At 39.7% G+C, this 16,101-nt stretch overlaps 3 protein-coding genes across 3 annotated transcripts; 2 read left to right on the top strand and 1 right to left on the bottom strand.

Annotated features, from left to right (window-relative positions):
- The first annotated feature begins 1,368 nt into the window (after positions 1–1,368).
- LOC138199413 (importin-4-like) lies at positions 1,369–10,683 on the top strand. Its single transcript, XM_069151472.1, has 9 exons — positions 1,369–1,620; positions 1,909–1,995; positions 2,143–2,222; positions 2,331–2,372; positions 2,472–2,601; positions 3,216–3,395; positions 3,619–3,684; positions 3,790–3,891; positions 9,863–10,683. Exons 1-9 carry the CDS (start codon positions 1,555–1,557, stop codon positions 10,100–10,102), a joined length of 993 nt encoding a protein of 330 aa, XP_069007573.1. The 5' UTR covers positions 1,369–1,554; the 3' UTR covers positions 10,103–10,683.
- LOC138199235 (cell adhesion molecule 3-like) lies at positions 5,073–8,730 on the top strand. The gene is made up of 8 exons (XM_069151169.1): positions 5,073–5,080; positions 5,425–5,504; positions 5,657–6,052; positions 6,401–6,703; positions 6,798–7,067; positions 7,268–7,343; positions 7,663–7,702; positions 8,329–8,730. The coding sequence occupies exons 2-8, from the start codon at positions 5,432–5,434 to the stop codon at positions 8,377–8,379; spliced, it is 1,209 nt and encodes a 402-aa protein (XP_069007270.1). The 5' UTR covers positions 5,073–5,080; positions 5,425–5,431; the 3' UTR covers positions 8,380–8,730.
- A 25-nt stretch (positions 10,684–10,708) lies between the features above and the next one.
- LOC138199197 (phosphoenolpyruvate carboxykinase [GTP], mitochondrial-like) lies at positions 10,709–13,495 on the bottom strand. Its single transcript, XM_069151134.1, has 4 exons — positions 13,490–13,495; positions 12,734–12,896; positions 12,284–12,379; positions 10,709–11,843 (listed from the first exon to the last, which is right to left on the bottom strand). The coding sequence occupies exons 1-4, from the start codon at positions 13,493–13,495 to the stop codon at positions 11,374–11,376; spliced, it is 735 nt and encodes a 244-aa protein (XP_069007235.1). The 3' UTR covers positions 10,709–11,373.
- Between the last annotated feature and the right edge of the window lie 2,606 nt (positions 13,496–16,101).

Here is a 16,101-nt window from a genome sequence, read left to right on the forward strand (position 1 = left end):
TTAACTGTGAGACAATGAGTGAAAGGAGAGGGTAATGGCTGCATCAGCATCTCTAACAGAGCTCTGGCTGGCCTGGATGCATTTGTTTGATCTTGTAGAGGCCAAGACACACAGGAAGGATGGGGTTAATATTGATGGAGTGTGTTGAGCAATGCATTAGCATTGGTAGGTGCCAAGAGGATTAGACAATGACCTCTGATGACAGGCTGACTGCATCCTGGTTTGTCTGTGCTTTTGAACCATGTATTCTGTCTGGCATTTGAAAGGCTGTGCAACAGTTAAAATAGGGTTATAATAGCCTTACATTTGTATAATTTTTTATTACGTTTGAAATGTATTGCATGTCTCCCTTTGAACAACTCAATAATAAATCAAACAGGAAACGGTAATCACCAGTCGGTTTATAACTAGAAACGTATAGTGCAGGGGTGTCAAACTCATTTTAGGTAAGGGACCACATACTGCCCACATTGATCTCAAGTGGGCCAGACCAGTAAATTCATAGCATAATAACGCATACATAACGACAATATTTCTCTATGTTTAAATCATTGGTGGAGGTTTTTGGATGATAAACCCTATTTTAAGGTTTTTCTACAATAAACTAGCAGATTGCCCCAGGCAGCCGCTTCTGCCTCCGGAGCAGACATCGCATTTACGCTGTTTTTGAAGCAATTACTGGATCGATTAAAACAATTACAACATGTTTGTACTCATAAACCTCCATATTCTCATAGAAATGCAATTTATGTCTTTCTGTAATTTTCACACTTAGCAAAGTCATCCTGGCGGGCCGTATGTTTGACACCCCTGGTATAGTGAGTTAGATTTATTGCAGTCCTCAGACGACAAGTGAAGATTTTGCTCAGTCCGAGAGTAAATTGCTCTCTGAAGATGTCTTTGTTTGTGTGTGTGTGTGTGATTTTTATATTTAACCCCATTTTTTGTTGTTGTTTTAAAAGTCTGCCACGTTGCTGTTGTATCTTGTCACTCCCACTTTTCCCCAAATCACCCAGGCCTGCAACAAATAAGGCACTTTGATTTAAATGCACAGTCAGTAACTTCTTCTTCATCTTGTATTTAACATTTGATGGAAGTAAAAGTATAATTGGGGCAATATAAAGTATCAAAAGCACTAATCTTGGTGAACTGCCCCTTATATTATGATATGATAAATAAGACTGGATTATCATGAATAAATTTATGTCATCATAACTTTGCAGGTGTTGATCAAATTTCACAGACCAGCTCGAGCTGAAGGCTCCAACCTGTCACTCTCTTCCTCGGCTGGAAAACTTCGTGACACACCCGACGATTTAAAAGAGACTTTTTCTTTCTTTCTTTCTTTCTTTTTTAATTCCCCACGACAAAATTCGTTTCGTTCGCTTTTAAACATTTCCAGAGAGACTTTGTTTACATATTTGACAAGTGTAGCACACTTGTGTAAGCCAAACCAAACCCGCGACGGGACAACGTTTTACCTATTTATTTAGAAATATAGACGTCAACGGTCACGACCAGATTTAGTGAAGGTGAAATCACTGAACTATCGAAATGACGGAGGAACTCGAGCAAATTCTTTTAAAGCTGACGCAGCCTGATAACGCGGTTATTCAGCAGGTAAACACCGTAAATAACTTTGTTAAAGTTGAGGTTGAAAACTAACGTTACCGGTTAGAGGTAACGGTTACGGACTGAAGCTCGCTGACAGACACGTTAACGTCTGGTAACGGACGTCTGGATAACTGTCAAAATATCGGTGACTGTTTTAGTAAAACATGTCACTTGAAAGGGAAATCTAGGCTTAGGATTGTCGGTCATTTTGGAGCCCTGTTGTTGTTGTTGTTGTTGTTGTTGTACTGTAACACGTGGTAGTCAATCGAGCTCGTACCTTTTGTCTCATTTTAGGCCACAGTCCAGCTGAAACAAGCTTTTAAAGACCCGGCCATTATACCGGCCCTGTGTGCTGTCATGAGCGGCTCCCGAAACCACCAGGTACCGTTTTATCTCAGAGGAGCCATCATGTCCACAACTAGTGTGTATGAGAGAGAGAGAGAGATGGGTGTCATGTCACTGTGTGGGTTCATCTACATAAACAGAGCTTTCATCCTTTTCTCCTTCTTTTTTTTTTGATGAGTACAGATTCGTCAGTCAGCTACAGTGATGCTGAGGATGAGAGTGAAGAAACACTGGAAGAAGATCAGCCCCAATGACAGAGAGAGGTTCGCTTTGTACTTTTCTTTATTGCTATTGTAACACTGAAACCAGCTGGTCTATTTGAAACGAAGTTGAATCAGCTGTGATTGTAATAGTTGCTTTCGTTCACACAGCCTGAAGGCGCTGGTGTTGCAGGCCTTCATGCAGGAAACAGAGTAAGCATATTGTTGTAAATGACATTGACGCTGATAAAACGTGAACTACATTATGCAGCTCTACCTATTTATGAACACCTGTGTATCTCTGCTTTGCAGGCACACAGTTCAGCACTCGCTCTCCCAACTGTGCGCAGTGATGGTGAAACATGAGACACCAGACCGCTGGCCTGCCCTGCTGCAGCTTCTCAATCAGTCCACCAAGAGCAGCAACCCTAATGACAGACAGGTACACTCATGATGCAACAGTTAGGAAATGCAAGGTTAAATAATCAAATAAATTAAACATGAACTGTAATTTTGAAATAAGCCCTTCAAAAAGTTTTAGTTTGAAAGCACCCATAATTATCAGCTGATTAATGGTTACTTTGAGTTGGTAAGCCATGTTTGTATAATTTAGTTCCCCCTGTATGTGGCGGCAGGCTGCTTTCACATTAGAGCACTGACACCTGAACTTCAAGCTTGGCGGTCAGGAACTTTGCATCTCTGCCTGGATGTGACGGATTCTCTGGATGTCTCAACAGATTGCTTGTGTTTCAGCCCTTACGTGAAAAGACGGTCTGCCGCTGTCTTTCAGAGTAGGCGGCGTGAGAGTGTGAGTGAGTGAAGCTGCATGGTGCTGCAGTGGGAGTCAGACATCTTGCTCACAGGTTTCAAAACGGTTCAAGCATCAAAAGTGTCATCCTCTTGGACAGATTAAAAATAAATAAATAAAAAATGCAGAAAAAAAAAAAATGGGTCGCCAAATATCCGTCAATTTAAATGTGCGGCCCGCCCAAGTAAAGTATATGTATGGGAAACCCTGATATTCTTGGAAATATCAACTCTCTTTTGTCCGATCAGGTTGGCCTGCTGCTGCTGAATAAAGTGATGGAATCCAATCCCGAGTCTTTCAAGCCTCACTACTGCCAGCTGATACAGCTGTTCAGTACTGTGCTGCAGGACCTCAGCAACCCATCAGCCTTGTACTACTGCATCCTCACTCTCACAGCCATAACTGCATACACTGGCACAGAAGAGATGGTGAGGCAGTGCTACTGTTTTCCCTTTGACATCTGTCAAGAGCTTCAGATAACGTGGAGACATTTAAGCCAGTACAGATGGGATTCATTTACAATTGCATTACTTTAGTTGTATCACAAATTAAGTTTAAACAAACAAGTATTCAAGCTAAAATGTGGTAATTTTGAAAATCTAGAAGATGCTTTTTAATGAGTAAATGAAGTGACATTTTTGTGTCCCACAGAACCAGATGCGTTCTCTTATCCCCAGTGTGATTGTTGCTCTGAAACACCTCATCAAGTCTGATCAGGTAAATTGTGACATTTTCACGTGTACTGTTGTTTCTGTTTGCCAGTCAAGTCTAAAAGTGGATAAACCAGATGTGCTAATTTACCGGGGATGTCTGTCTGCACAGGACGAAGCCAGTGAGGCCATGGAGGTATTTAATGAGCTCATGGAGAGTGAGGTGTCCATCATCATCCCTCATGTTGCTGAAATGGTTTGCTTCTGCTTGGAGGTGAGATCGAAGCATCTGCATTCTGTTTTTTCTCACTGGTTTTGTATTCTGAATTTAATTTCAATTTCTAAAAACAACGTTTGTCATCAAAGAGTCTTGCGTGAGAATTTTATCTGTGTGTGTGTGTGTGTGTGTGTGTGTGTGTGTGTGTGTGTGTGTGTGTGTGCGTGCGCGTGTGTGTGTGTGTGTGTGTGTGTGTGTCATAGAGAAGTGGTTGGATGAATGATGATAACTTCATTAGAATAAGTTGAGTCCTTCAAGTAAACAGGAAGTTGGTTCTTTGTGTTCTGCAGGATTCTCACTGTGACTGCAGCCACGTTGTTTCATAAGTTTCTTCATCATGTCGACACAAGAATTATTTCTATTGATCACATTTGGTTTTTATTCATTTATATGAAAGACTTTGCTTCTGCTGTTTGTTGGCTGAAATTTATTGACAAGTGAAAAATAATCAAACACATTAACTCTGCGCTGCATGAAGTTCACAGCTCTCAACTTTTTCTAATAATATTTCTCATTAACATCTGAGAAAACTTCAACAAATTCCTCATCTGATCTGCAGTCAGTCATTTTTCCTTCAAGCTCGTCAGGTGCTCTGAAAGCAAAACACACTTCATTTAAATATAAGAAACGTAGCATCAATGAGAGTTTTGTTTTCTTTGATTTGATGCCATTTAAACTAAAGTCAGCAGTTTGTGTCACCAGGAGACATTGAAATGTTCATAGTTCAATCATTTATAATCTGTCATCCTTGTAATCATCAATAGTTAACAGGGAACTACAAATATAAATCTTCTTTAGTTGGCAGAGTTTAAAAAGCAACACAAGTTACATTCATGTTAAAACAGATTTCCTGCAGAAGAAACAGCAGTTCGTTCAAACTAAACTAAACATATTCAACATATTACACATCTGACTGTTAAATCTACTGTTCAGCAGACAGATGAAGGTCAGACATGTGATTAAAACCATGTTTGAGAATGAATACGTCATTCACACCCTGCTGACCTCAAGATGCCCCAAAAAGGTGACTTCCTCTTTGACAGAGTCGGAGCAGGAAGGATGAAGACTTCGTGGAACAACAAGTCTCTTTGCTTTTACATGACAGCAAACAAACAGGGAAGTTGGTTATTTGATCGGCGGCTGATCAACTCAACTTCTTTCTCCGTTTGAGCTGCAGATTCATTCGGTAAGAAAACTACATTTTTAAAAAAAAAATTACTTGAGCGAAAACACATTTTATATTTTATGAATTAGTTTTACTGAAATAAATCACAAATAAATTTCCGGCTGCTTCTGTAAAATTGAAACTGTAACATCAAGAAGTGAATTTGGGTGATTTAGAATTTGAAATTTTGAAAACTTTCAACAGATGTTAGTAATCGTCATTTCTAACACAAACATCTGGTTGTTTGGGGAAATTTTCTGGTTTGAATGTCTGAATTTGATGTTGTTTTAAAAATGTCAATACTTTGTTAAAATTGTTCTTTGATTAAGACACTAAAATACAACATGGTTTTCTTCTTTTTCCAGTCTGGAGATGAATTTCCTGGCAGCTCTGTCTGTGAACGTGGTGACAGTCAACATGTTACTGAGTGTCTTCTTTCTTCCAGGTGAGCTGTTTGTTCACTCACTTTTATTTACAGACTCGCATCATTCAAACTTTCTAATATTTGAAAGGACATTTTTTAAAGGACTCATACATGTTGCAGGATTGTAGTTTATATACAAAGAACTTGTGTTAATCATCCTTCTGATTTTACAGGTGTTTTGGCTGCTTGTCTTTATCATACAGACCTCGACATCACTGCACCAAAGCAGATGGAAGCACTGAGTGGATCCTGTTTGCAAATCCCTTGTTCTTTTACACCAAAACCATCGATACCATCGACATCATCATTTAACAGCACAAGAGAAACCTTTGGAGTGTGGATTAAAAATTATCCAAATTTCCAGAACAGACAACATAATGTAGTTTTCAACAGTAGTGTGAAAGTTTCCAAATATCCAATAAAAATTACTGGAAACTTGAATGAAACAAACTGCACCACTCTGTTCTCTAATTTAAGTACAAATCATTCAGACAAATACTTCTTCAGAATTGAGAACTGGCCATTCAGGTCAACAGCGTTTTGTGATCCTCTTCAAATAACAGTTAAAGGTAACAACATTTTGTTTGTATTAATCTTATTATATTATTGTTCAGAATGAAAAGTGTAATCAAAAGATGTTTTAATTTAAAAGAACAAACACCATGAATATAATCTTCACTGTGAAATTAAACATGAACTGTAGGATTATCAGCAGTATCAGTGAAGATCCTGCTGGGACACAGTATACATTAAACAATCTTTGATTTTAATATCTTCAATCCTTCACATTTATCATCACTTTTTTAGGTGTAGGATCAAATAATTTACAGTGTTTGGCCAAGTCTTTGTTATTTGTCTAGTGTCTAGTAAATGTGCTTTATATTACTGTGTAAAATCTGTTTCATCTGAAAACACAGATTCTCCTCGGAAACCCAGAATTGAAATCTCAGGTGATCTGAAGGAGAAGAAGTCTGTCACTATCACCTGCTCAGCTTTCACTCCCTGTCCACACTCCCCTCCTCAACTCACCTGGACTCTCCAACAAGACTCTCACAACAACATGGAGGAAAACACAGATGGAACCTTTACAACTAAAATCCAGGAGACCGTCACTCTGTCAGACTCACATGATGGAAACAACATCAGCTGCTCTGCCAGATATCCTGTGAATGAAGGAGATTTCAAGACAGCAGAGACAGAAGTGACTCTCAATGTTTCATGTGAGACGACCAGAGTTTGTTACTGGATCCTGTCAGCACGTCATGATTCATGTCAGCTGTTTCTAATGAATAAAATCTGTCACTTTCTCCTCAGATGCTCCTAAAGACACCTCAGCATCCATCAGTCCATCAGGTTTGGTGTCAGCAGGCAGCTCGGTGAATCTCACCTGCTCCAGCAGAGCCAAGCCTCCCGTCAGCAGCTTCACCTGGTTCAAGAACAGCACAGATGGACCCATGAAAGTATCTGAAGGAGAGATTTACAGCTTCAAGATGACCAGTGAGACAGATACAGAAAGTTATTACTGTGTGGCCGCAAATATTTTTGGTAATCAGACGTCATCGTGGATTCATGTGAATAATGCAGGTAAATGCAAAACTGAATCTGCTCTCTTCTCTTCTGCTGCTGTATAGTTCAATTATGTTTTGTTTTAATCCATTATAGAGCATTTTACTATATTAATATAAAATCAGTGAAAACCCAATTTATTTACTTAAATCTATTAACTCTTCCAAGTATTTTGTCTGTATTCTTTTAGTCACTTAGTCTCATTTTTCCAGGAACAGGGAGCTTTCCACTACGGCTTCTACTTATTGTGAAGAGTACTTTCATTACTCTCATCCCTCTGGTTTTTTTTATATGGTAAGTATCATAAATTAAAGCATCTGAATGTTGAAGGTGTTTAAGGTGAGAGCATCATAAATAGGTGATATGGAAATTTGGTTCCTCACATTAAATTTGTTTACCATCAAACAAACATGTCATGCAAGTTGTTTTTTGTAGGCGACTTGCTGTTTGATTTATAAACATCAGTCCTCCTTTAGTTTCCCCCACAACCTCCACCAGTTGATTTCAATAAGATGTTTGTCACTGATGCACATTGAATAATGTATGTTTTATACCAGCCTTTACTCTCTCACTCTATATATAATTACTATGACAGCTCTCTCATGTTTTCCAGCTGGTTCAAGTCCAAATATTCAACTCGTCAACAGACTCAGGTGAGAAAATGCGAAACTTTTTGTTGTACAGTGCTGCACTGTTTTAATTGCACTCTACGAATGTAAATGACGTGAATAGTAAGCAGAACATTATTGAGGTTACTGAGCAGAGACATAGAAAATGTGACACAACAGCCTGTTAACAACACTGTGGTTGGAAACGTTGAGCAACAACCCACAAAAGACTGAACAAGCCAAACATCAGTCGACTGTTTCTGTCCGTTTCTGGATGCCATCAGGAAGCTGGTTTAAGAACAGTAGCAACTAGTCCTCATGCACATCAGACACATTTATTATTTTAGGCTTTTACATGATTTATAGTAGTCTGGATGAACCAACTGTGACTCACAGCTTCAGTTTTCTTCGTTGTGGTAACCGACTGGTAATTAGTGACCGATGGTGTGTGTGTGTGTGTGTGTGTGTGTGTGTGTGTGTGTGTGTGTGTGTGTGTGTGTGTGTGTGTGTGTATGTGTGTGTTTTTGGGTGTGTGTGTGCGTGCGTGTGTGTGTGTGTGTGTGTGTGTGTGTGTGTGTATGTGTGTGTTTTTGGGTGGGTGTGTGCGTGCGTGTGTGTGTGTGTGTGTGTGTGTGTGTGTGTGTGTGTGTGTGTGTGTTTTTTTTCAACAGGACACAAAAGAAGCAGACTATGTCAACATGGTCGAGGTTCAGGCATCATGAAGCTACAAGGAGAGGAGGAAGATGTCGAGCTCTTCGTCAACGGACTGATTTATTATCTTTATCTCTTATTTCTGTCTGCACATGTTATTAATGATATTTTAGTGGATCGCAGCATCATCCAGGCCTGTACATATGACATAATACTGCTTTGTAGAAGGTGAACTAAAGAGGAACATTTTAAGATAAAATCTTTGTAATATAAAGTTCTTGTTTCTCTGTGGAGCTCAAACAAAGTTCATGTTTTCTTCCTTTTATGGAGCAAACTCAAAATTAAACACAGCTTCATCAATAATCTGTAAATTTGGCATGTTTTGTCTTCTATTCACGTTTCTTTCAATAAATTTAAGGTTAAAACAATTTCCTCACTTTGTGTTTCTTTTTTTACAATAATTGACAACAGGACAGTTAAAAGTAGATATTGGTGATGAAGAGCATGAAGAAGAAGAAGAAGAAGAAGAAGAAGTGTACATTTACTGACTGATCTGCTGACAGACATGAATCCTCGGTGCTCAGGTGTTCAGTGAGTCGGTGTGGTGCAAGTTTAATGTAGTTTTGATACTAAAAATGTTATCAAATATAAATTGAGTGTGTGTGTGTGTGTGTGTGTAGGTGTCAGAGAAGTGGTTGGATGAATGATGATGACTTCATGAGAATAAGCTTCTATTATAAGAACAGTAACAACTAGTCCTCATGCACATCAGACACATTTATTATTTTAGGCTTTTACATGATTTATAGTAGTCTGGATGAACCAACTGTGACTCACAGCTTCAGTTTTCTTCGTTGTTGTAACCGACTGGTAATTAGACTTGTTTCTGATTACGCAGCCACGCTGAAAGGCGGACCAATCACCGGCCAGTGTCGGTCGTTAGTGCGTCTGTCCCGCCTCCTCGTCACTGTGATTGGACGGCTGGTGACAGAGACGATCTCTCGGTGACCGGAATAACACGCTGAACACTCAGTGGCCCGTCACGCTGCTGGCGTTCATTCAAAACAACTTTAAAAATATGCTGAACATATACAGTCGATGTTTGTACGCAGGAAAAAGTGTTTTGGAGGTGGCAGCGGTGGAAGAGTGGCGGCCGGTTTAGGCGCGAGTTGATTGGTTGAAATTAACCCGAGGTCTCCGCCAACTCTGGATGGAACAACTACAAACCATCGGGGTTGTTTGCAGACCTGTATTCATGCAGTGAAATAGGTTCGGGTTCACACCAGGCCAGATTTATACACCAGCAGAAGTCCTTTAAATCTGCTCAGTAACTAACTGCAAACCATTGAAGAGCAGGTCGATGTTCATCAGCTGTTTGAACCAAATATTAAATAACTGTGAGGTGTGTTAACTTAACAAATATGACATTAGCTCTCTAATTTCTGACCCATTTACAGTGAAATGCAACAGAAGCATTGATGCAGTTGATACATCGGACCTGATGATGACGGATTCATCTCCCAACATTTCTAATTCAGTACATTTTCCCCTCAGAGTCAAACAAGGGACGAGTTTGCTCTTCAAGCGCCGGCAAATATAAAAGAGGAGGAGATCCATTATGAAGATGTCAGCTTCTCCAGGCAGAGACCTGAACGTCTCACCGTCTCAGTGCAGGACGGCGGACAGCAGCAGGAGACGGTGTACGCACAGGTCCAAGTGTTGAAGGTAGAGAGGAGCGTTACGCACACAGCTGGTGGTCCAGAGGAGCTCTACGCTCAAGTGAAGACAAACTGATTTCAGTTTGGGGATCTCATACTGTAACTTTACTTTTTGCTTTTTCAAGATGTTGATGTTAACAGGCCCTTAACGCCCTGCAGCTCACAGGCTTCAGTCAGTTATGATAATATCACAGTTCATATTTGTGTTCAGACCTCGTACAGCTGTTGTACTGCGATAAGTAATCTGCATCTCACATGTACACCAGAAATAAAAGTCTTAAAGCTGTAAACAGGGAACTTAAATATAAATAACAAAAAGCAGCGATGTGAAAGATGAGATTTAGTTTAAACGTGTTATTTTTACTGTTTTTGTGCCGCTACATCCTTTAAAAAAAAAAAAAACGTGTTAAACTACTGCAAAAATAAAGAAGTTACTGCTTCCGCTTTTGAAGATGTTTATTCATTGCACTGTAATAAAAATCTTGGCATACAACTGCAAAACAAAATTCCAAGTAATCTCAGTTGCATTTATTGGTCCAACATTTCACATATTGTGAGTAAACATCACCTGAAATCTTACAGTTTAATCACAAACATTACAAAAGTGGTGAGATGAAGAATTCATAGGAGTCCTGGACTACAATGTTGTCACTTTTATTTTTGCAATATCACACTCAATTTAAAATAAAGGGCAATATCTGGTGAGACTCAGTTGATAATGTATTGAAAATGTAATTCAAAACGTTTATTTAGTAAAAGTGTTCAAACTTTATCTGCCCTTTCAGAATTTATCCTTAAAAAAGGTCTTTGGTCGTCAGCCTGTAAACACTCGCAGCCTGGACGCTGCCTGGTTCAAAAAGGCACTACGAGGTTGATTGTACTCCAGCACCACGCCGGGAGTTGTGAGTGAATGGAGGTAGTGACATGAGCTTCTCTCTCTGGGAAACCCGAACATTCACGTCCCTCGCAGCCACCGGTCCCTCAAAGTGTTGCAGCATTAGTGTGAAGTAAGGTTGGTGTTGCAGTGTACATTTGGTTTTCCTAACAGATTTCTCTTCATGCAGAGAAGGGCAGCGGTCACGGACTGAGTTTTCATGCACAGAGAAGGTTAACTAGTGATTGAATAAGTTCTGTATTATTCTGGCTGAGCAGCGAGGCTCTTATAGGAGCTGCTGCCATGTTTGTGGCTTGTATCTCCACCTGGTCATCAGTTTTTATGCTCACCTGTAAAAAGCCTTTCTAAGCTCCACATTTCTCTCTGTATGTAAACCCGGTCAGTGTCTCTGGTTCTGATCCGACTCCTGTGTCTCCCTCCCTTCTTCTGCTGTACTTCCTGTCAGCAGGGTTTTAACTGTGCACTCTGTCCTCCAGCGCCTTCAGCTCGGCCTCCACCTGAGCCGGCAGGTCGGCTCCGACCTGCTGGGTGAAGTAGGCTCTCAGCTCCTTGGTCTCCTTCTGCCAGAAAGGCTCGGGCACGTCGAACAGGGCGCCCATATCCACCTTGCCGCCGAGGCCTTTGGTTTCGATGGCGCCGTCGACCGGCAGCCAGCCGATGATGCTCTTCTTGGCCGCCTCGTCCTCCCTCTCCCTGCCGCAGCGCTTGAAGATCCACTCCAGCACGCGGGCGTTTTCGCCGAAGCCGGGCCAGAGGAAGGCGCCGCTCGCCGGGTCTTTCCTGAACCAGTTGACGTGGAAGATCTTGGGCAGGTGAGTCGGCGCCTTTCGGCTCTGCATGCTCAGCCGGTGAGCGAGGTAGTCGCCAAAGTTGTAGCCGAAGAACGGACGCATGGCGAAGGGGTCGTGCGTGATCATCTTGCCTGAAGGAAAAACAGTTGAATACTTTGTAAATGTGATGAAGCTTCAGTTTAGTTTATTGAGTTTATTTATAAGAGGGAGCATGTACAAAATACATTCATCTCAAAAAGATGCTTTGTACCACATCTAGCTACGAGCTCATTTCTATCTGCAGTCCCTGGAGAGGTGAAAGGAAACAATACAACTCAGAGCGAGATACAATCATGCATGTATCCAAAATGTATAAAAACAGGTTGTCAAATGTAAAATGATTATTTAAAATGAACTTTTTAGCTTCACGGGTGAAGAAACCTCTGCAGGTTTTTAGATTGACGTCGAGCTCGTTTGATTCATGAAAAGTTCATTTAAAGTCCGTGTCTGACCATTGTCTTAAAATACATCATCAACAGAAGGATTCTGGATCAACCTGAAGCTCAACAGAGCATCATGTGGATTTTCGTACCTTTATGCTCAGCAGCTGCTGTGACCTCTGACCTCATCGAGGCTCCGACGAACACACCGTGCTGCCAGTTGAAAGACTCGTAGACCAGAGGGACTCCTGACAACATCAGCATTTCATCATGTTTACTGCACAGCTTCTGTCCGTTATAAATGTTCTTGTGCTGATATGAAACTGGTGTTTATGCTGTAATGACTCAAACTTATATTACGTTAAAGAAGAAGACAGAAACATCGTGTTGCATCAGGCAGACCGTGCACAGTGTACTTAAATACTTGAAGTCACTTCAAAAGCTTTTCCAGGATATAAAAACTGTCTAATTAGAAATAATCTACCTGTAGAAACAAAGAAAGAAAAGAAGGATTCTCCACATTTTTACTGCTTCTTATTCCCTCTAATTCTAATACGAGGTCAAAGTAAAAAAACCTCTTCATCTGTGTCGTCGACACCAACCTTCAGGCCTCCTGCCACCGAAGATGATGGCGTCAATGGGAACGCCCTCCTCGCTCTCCCACTGGGGGTCGATGATGGGACACTGAGCCGCCGGGGCGCAGAAGCGGGAGTTGGGGTGAGCGCAGGGTGTCGAGCTTCCTGTGTAGAAAGAGGACAGTTTGTTCTACCTTCAGCGTTCATAGTGTTATTTAATGTGAGAGATTGGATCCAGAACTTATCTGCTGTCTGCTGTTTATCTCAGTTCATACTGTGTCTGATCTTCACAAACAGTTCCTCTCAGCGAGCTCCAAACTTCAAAAAAATGTTGAGCAAAGTGGTCTTAAGAGTGAGTTAGTAAACTTCTTAGAGCAACTCTGAAACCCTTATCTTAGTGAGATGTAGCTGACACCGTTGCTAGGTAGGATACGTCCTTCTAAAAGATGTGATTGGCTAATAAAATAAAAAGCTCTGTGTTAACGGGCACAGAACGGACAGTGACCTCCAGTGGAAATGAAATGAACTGCATCCTATTAAGAGGCTGTGAAAGTGCTGCAAGTGTTTGTTTGCTCTCTGCTGATGAAGGATGTGACAGACTCGAGTCATCACTGCTGCACTGCAGCATTTTTACAACTGACAAATATCTCATTGCTGTGATCACTTTCAATTCTGGTGTTATTATGTTATTGCATTAAGTTGGAGAAGTGAGCGTGTTTCTAATGATTTCAACCACAAACATAATCAAAGCATTATATAATCTTCAGTGTTTCATCAACTTACTGTCATTCAGTGTTCGAAGAATATTTCTTATAAATCTTACTTTTGCAAAAAAAAAAGTCCTCCTCCCTGCTCATCACAGTTTTTCACCACAAAATGATGTGAATCACTTTTATCTTTAAAATTATCTACTCTGAACTTTAAGTTGAAATTCTTAGAAAACCTTTATTTTTGGTCACTTGGAGTAACTTTTAGTACAAGAAATCTTATTTTATGCTACCAGGTCGACCCATTTCCAAACATGACGTCGCTTTGGTTTACCACTAGGTGGCACTGTATACACTACAACTGTTCAGTGCACACTTCAAACGGGACTAATGATAATAAGTCTCTGTTAACAATGAAACAAACACCTGATTAAAGCTAAAATGGTGTGTGTGTGTGTGTGTGTGTGTGTGTGTGTGTGTGTGTGTGTGTGTGTGTGTGTGTGTGTTTGGTTTCAACAGGACACCAAAGAAGCAGACTCTGTCAACATGGTCGAGGTTCAGGCATCATGAAGCTACAAGGAGAGGAGGAAGATGTCGAGCTCTTCGTCAACAGACTGATTTATTATCTTTCTCTCTTATTTCTGTCTGCACATGTTATTAATGATATTTTAGTGGATCGCAGCATCATCCAGGCCTGTACATATGACATAATACTGCTTTGTAGAAGGTGAACTAAAGAGGAACATTTTAAGATAAAATCTTTGTAATATAAAGTTATTGTTTCTCTGTGGAGCTCAAACAAATTTAATGTTTTCTTCTTTTTATGGAGCAAACTCAAAATTAAACACATCTTCATCAATAATCTGTAAATTTTGCATGTTTTGTCTTCTATTCACGTTTTTTTCAATAAATTTAAGGTTAAAACAATTTCCTCACTTTGTGTTTCTTTTTTTACAATAATTGACAACAGGACAGTTAAAAGTAGATATTAGTGATGAAGAGCATGAAGAAGAAGAAGAAGAAGAAGTGTACATTTAATGACTGATCTGCTGACAGACATGAATCCTCGGTGCTCAGGTGTTCAGTGAGTCGGTGTGGTGCAAGTTTAATGTAGTTTTGATACTAAAATGTTATCAAATATAAATTTGTGTGTGTGTGTGTGTGTGTGTGTGTGTGTGTGTGTGTGTGTAGGTGTCATAGAGAAGTGGTTGGATGAATGATGATGACTTCATGAGAACAAGTTGAGTCCTTCAAGTAAACAGGAAGTTGATTCTTTGTGTTCTGCAGGATTCTCACTGTGACTGCAGCCACGTTGTTTCATAAGTTTCTTCATCATGTCGACACAAGAATTATTTCTATTGATCACATTTGGTTTTTATTCATTTATATGAAAGACTTTGCTTCTGTTTGTTGGCTGAAATTTATTGACAAATGAAAAATAATCAAACACATTAACTCTGCGCTGCATGAAGTTCACAGCTCTCAACTTTTTCTAATAATATTTCTCATTAACATCTGAGAAAACTTCAACAAATTCCTCATCTGATCTGCAGTCAGTCATTTTTCCTTCAAGCTCGTCAGGTGCTCTGAAAGCAAAACACACTTCATTTAAATATAAGAAACGTAGCATCAACTAGAGTTTTGTTTTCTTTGATTTGATGCCATTTAAACTAAAGTCAGCAGTTTGTGTCACCAGGAGACATTGAAATGTTCATAGTTCAATCATTTATAATCTGTCATCCTTGTAATCATCAATAGTTAACAGGGAACTACAAACATAAATCTTCTTTAGTTGGCAGAGTTTAAAAAGCAACACAAGTTACATTCATGTTAAAACAGATTTCCTGCAGAAGAAACAGCAGTTCGTTCAAACTAAACTAAACATATTCAACATATTACACATCTGACTGTTAAATCTACTGTTCAGCAGACAGATGAAGGTCAGACATGTGATTAAAACCATGTTTGAGAATGAATACGTCATTCACACCCTGCTGAGCTCAAGATGCCCCAAAAAGGTGACTTCCTCTTTGACAGAGTCGGAGCAGGAAGGATGAAGACTTCGTGGAACAACAAGTCTCTTTGCTTTTACATGACAGCAAACAAACAGGGAAGTTGTTATTTGATCGGCAGCTGATCAACTCAACTTCTTTCTCCGTTTGAGCTGCAGATTCATTCAGTAAAAAAACTACATTTGTTCATACTTTACATTTTTAACCTGAGAGAAAACACATTTTATATTTTATGAATTAGTTTTACTGAAATAAATCACAAATAAATTTCCGGCTGCTTCTGTAAAATTGAAACTGTAACATCAAGAAGTGAATTTGGGTGATTTAGATTTTGAAATTTTGAAAACTTTCAACAGATGTTAGTAATCGTCACTTCTAACACAAACATCTGGTTGTTTGGGGCAATTTTCTGGTTTGAATGTCTGAATTTGATGTTGCTTTAAAAATGTCAATACTTTGTTAAAATTGTTCTTTGATTAGGACACTAAAATACAACATGGTTTTCTTCTTTTTCCAGTCTGGAGATGAATTTCCTGGCAGCTCTGTCTGTGAACGTGGTGACAGTCAACATGTTACTGAGTGTCTTCTTTCTTCCAGGTGAGCTGTTTGTTCACTCACTTTTATTTACAGACTCGCATCATTCAAACTTTCTAACATTTGAAAGGACATTTTTTTA

Source organism: Embiotoca jacksoni, unplaced genomic scaffold (genome assembly GCF_022577435.1).
Source record: "Embiotoca jacksoni isolate LCO1_2020_lvr unplaced genomic scaffold, fEmbJac1.0.p SCAF_17, whole genome shotgun sequence".
NCBI classification, from domain to species: domain Eukaryota; kingdom Metazoa; phylum Chordata; class Actinopteri; family Embiotocidae; genus Embiotoca; species Embiotoca jacksoni.

Excerpts from the sequence above, each read along its gene's own strand:
- LOC138199235 (XM_069151169.1), top strand. The coding sequence starts at position 5,432 with ATGAATTTCCTGGCAGCTCTGTCTGTGAACGTGGTGACAGTCAACATG. Across the intron at positions 6,053-6,400 it reads TCTTCAAATAACAGTTAAAG|ATTCTCCTCGGAAACCCAGA; the intron begins GTAACAACATTT and ends CTGAAAACACAG. Across the intron at positions 7,703-8,328 it reads CAACTCGTCAACAGACTCAG|GACACAAAAGAAGCAGACTA; the intron begins GTGAGAAAATGC and ends TTTTTTCAACAG.
- LOC138199413 (XM_069151472.1), top strand. The coding sequence starts at position 1,555 with ATGACGGAGGAACTCGAGCAAATTCTTTTAAAGCTGACGCAGCCTGAT. Across the intron at positions 2,602-3,215 it reads GCAACCCTAATGACAGACAG|GTTGGCCTGCTGCTGCTGAA; the intron begins GTACACTCATGA and ends TTGTCCGATCAG. Across the intron at positions 3,396-3,618 it reads ACACTGGCACAGAAGAGATG|AACCAGATGCGTTCTCTTAT; the intron begins GTGAGGCAGTGC and ends TGTGTCCCACAG.
- LOC138199197 (XM_069151134.1), bottom strand. Across the intron at positions 12,380-12,733 it reads CGGTGGCAGGAGGCCTGAAG|GAGTCCCTCTGGTCTACGAG; the intron begins GTTGGTGTCGAC and ends TGATGTTGTCAG. Across the intron at positions 11,844-12,283 it reads AGCAGCTGCTGAGCATAAAG|GCAAGATGATCACGCACGAC; the intron begins GTACGAAAATCC and ends TTTTTCCTTCAG.